The 2,925-nt window shown below is 43.0% G+C and overlaps 1 protein-coding gene across 1 annotated transcript in view; it reads right to left on the reverse strand.

Moving 5' to 3' along the window:
- The window catches only part of CHAT (choline O-acetyltransferase), a 28,717-nt gene extending 28,374 nt beyond the window's left edge, over positions 1 to 343 (reverse strand). The window contains exon 1 of the mRNA XM_008642801.2: positions 202 to 343. Coding sequence (XP_008641023.1) covers positions 202 to 264 — 63 coding nt within the window. The 5' untranslated portion in view covers positions 265 to 343. The remainder of the gene's footprint in view (positions 1 to 201) is intronic.
- Between the last annotated feature and the right edge of the window lie 2,582 nt (positions 344 to 2,925).

Below are 2,925 nucleotides of genomic sequence, written 5' to 3' on the forward strand. Positions count from 1 at the left end.
AGTGTATTTGGATATGAGAAGCACTAGTGTTAGATCAAGGTTCCTGACTATAAACTGTTGCAGGATAACTGGTGTTCCCTGAAATGAAGAAATTGGCTCTGGAACAGAGCTTGGGTTACAATTATGGTATTAATTTACAGAATTAGAAGTTGTTAAGTCATCTTTTTTTTCCTTTTTATTGTCCCGGAAAAAGTTACTTACTCTTTCATCTTTACTGCATGTATCTTTCTCTTTCTTCTGCATGTCTTTTTCTAGGTCAGGCATTACTGCATTTCTTTTGGTATCTTTCGTTGAGGATAGAAACTGAAGTCACTTGGGTGCACTTATGGAGCCTGATGCCTCAGTTCTGGAAATAGAAAAGATTTAAAGTCCTATCAGTACCCATTATTTATAACCAAATGTACGAGGGGAGTATTCCCTGCACAAACATACACAGAAGCCTCAGAATGCAAACCTGAAGAGAAATAGAAGTATAACATTCAAAGCAGCTGAACTGAGCCCTGTGGAGATTGCTCTGACATTCTGTTTGTCTCATTTTGCTATAAATTTATTTATTCAGAACTATCTGATGCTCATAAAAGATCCCTTCTCAGCATGGTTTATTTTGTCACTGTAATTTACTTTGCAATTTATTGTGGCATGATCTGTGTGCTTTGTATTACTGTTATATGTTAGCTGGAGGAAAGAGGGGACTTTTCTTTCAATGCACTTACATTGACACAGGTAATAGTAATGTTGCAGTTTTCTATATCAGGATCTTATATTTCCTCCCCTTACCATTTTATATGAAAGCACCACAGTGTTTAAATGTGTTTTTCATGGCACTGTTCCATGGGTACAGTGAGGTGCCATGCTGGAAGATGTAAAAAGGAGCTTGATGGAGATGTGCCTTTGCCCTCTGCAGCCTAGAATCTCACAGGGTATGAATGTTTTGGGGCATAGGTCTGGGCTGGGGGACCCTGTGAGCCTGCCTGTGAAGGCTGTGGGAGGACTGGCAGGGGTGCTGTACACTGGATTTGAGCCACTTTGTAGAGCAGTCTTTCCAAATAGCATATACCTATCCAGGGAGATGGCTTAATCTGCCAAAAGCCACAAAAGTAATCTGTGACAGAGCAAATACTTCCACTCCTGTCTCTCTGGTACTGTGCTTATCCTGGTTTTCACTTCTAAAGATGCGTCTAGCTCCTTTTCCGTGCAGGAATAAGCTACCTGACACAAATATTTCTTCTGATATACTAGTGACCACACCAAGAGATTGTCCTTCAATTATGACAATATGTAATTACAGCTAAAGCAGAGTGAATTTTTTGTGTTCAGTCAGGTCTTGATGGATTAGAGGTTTTTTGGTTTTCTTTTAATTACTTTGCACTGTGTGTACACAAAATATAGAAGATAACGTGTTGACTGTAGAAAATAATTTTTTTCTGTAGTCTTTGGAATTATTACATTCGGGGAACTGGAATTGTTTCTGCAACAGCTTTTAAGAACAATTTGGATTAAACCCTACAGTGTATGAAAGTGAGTTGAGGAGGTTTGTTTAGCAACGGGCAGAGATGGCTGTGGACTATTCCTCTCATGAGGACTTAGCTTGGCTATTCCAGCCTTGCAGCTTTAGCATGGCTCTGCCAATGTGTATGTGGTCACTGACACCTTGTGTCGATCCTGTCCTCTCCCTGTCCTGCACTGGCTGTCAGTGGGGCCATGTGCTGTGAAATAGGTTGTATAAGGCTGAGAGATGTCCCTGGGGCCCTGCAATGAGCCACACAGCAAACTCGTGTTGATCTATCATCTGCTCACAATTTCAACCCAGGTGAGAGGCGATTTCCCTCATGCAGAGGCCACATTAACCCATTGCACTGCTCTGCTCCCTCTCGTGTGCGGCACAGGTCTCATCACTTAGCCAGGCACTCTATTCCTAAAACGCAAGTTCAAAGCACCTCAAATAATGCACACGTCCTGTAACTCTTGGAAGACTGTTGGCTTGCCCAGCTGTTTATGGGCTGGCCTCAGCCCCCCACCTGCATTCAAACACAGAGCAGCCATTTTGTCTTTAGAGCCCCTCAAACTGTATTCCCCAAAGGAAAAATCTTGTTGGTATTCTTTTTGCTGGGACTTTTGTTCTTTCTTTCCTTATGTTTTTTTTGTCCAACCGCAATATAGTGTCACACTGACTAAAAGTCTATATTGGCTCTGTGTCTGTGGGAAATGCTACTACTAACAGCCCTGCATATCTGTAAAAACAGTGTGATAAAGAGTTTGGAGGTGGTAGCCTGAACTGTGCTTTTCTCTGTTGCGGAGATGAACGGAGGCTTTGTCTCTGGTTCAAGCGCTGACAGCTTAGCATCACACCCAATCCTGTATTTGCTTAATAAAGGACAGGAAAACTGACACAGGAGAAAATCCTGCAGAAATTCAAGATGGCTTCAAAGTTTCTCACTAGAAAGCTGTGAGGTACATTGTCAAAGTTATTAGGCAAAAAAAGAAAAAAATAATCCTAGCTGTTTTTATTTACAGCTGGCTTAGCTAGAGGGCCAGGGTGAGCGGCTTAGCACGGTCGCTGCGAGTCACAGCAGGCTGGGAAGCCGGGTGGCCTTCCCCACAGCTCAAAGCAGCAACTCAAATCCACAACAAAAGGCACTGATCTCTCAGTTAGCAGATAGCAGAGAAGGACCAAAATAAGCCCATGTGCTTATACTTGAGTTCTCCTGACACGGTGGACTCGGGAGGCAGCTTGCAGTATATAATGTTGTTGGGGCAATACATTCAGCCCCCATCTATTCATCCTCACTCTCAGTCTTATCAGGAAGGTAAGCTTAAAGTTCTCAGGAATCTATGCTTGAAGTTAAGAGGAATGTACGCGTTGTCAGGAATACACGTGTGAAGCTCGCACTGCTGCGGCTGTGGACATTGCGAGCGGAGCCAGGA

The sequence above is a fragment of the Corvus brachyrhynchos genome, unplaced genomic scaffold, assembly GCF_000691975.1.
Source record: "Corvus brachyrhynchos isolate BGI_N302 unplaced genomic scaffold, ASM69197v1 scaffold279, whole genome shotgun sequence".
NCBI classification, from domain to species: Eukaryota; Metazoa; Chordata; class Aves; order Passeriformes; family Corvidae; genus Corvus; species Corvus brachyrhynchos.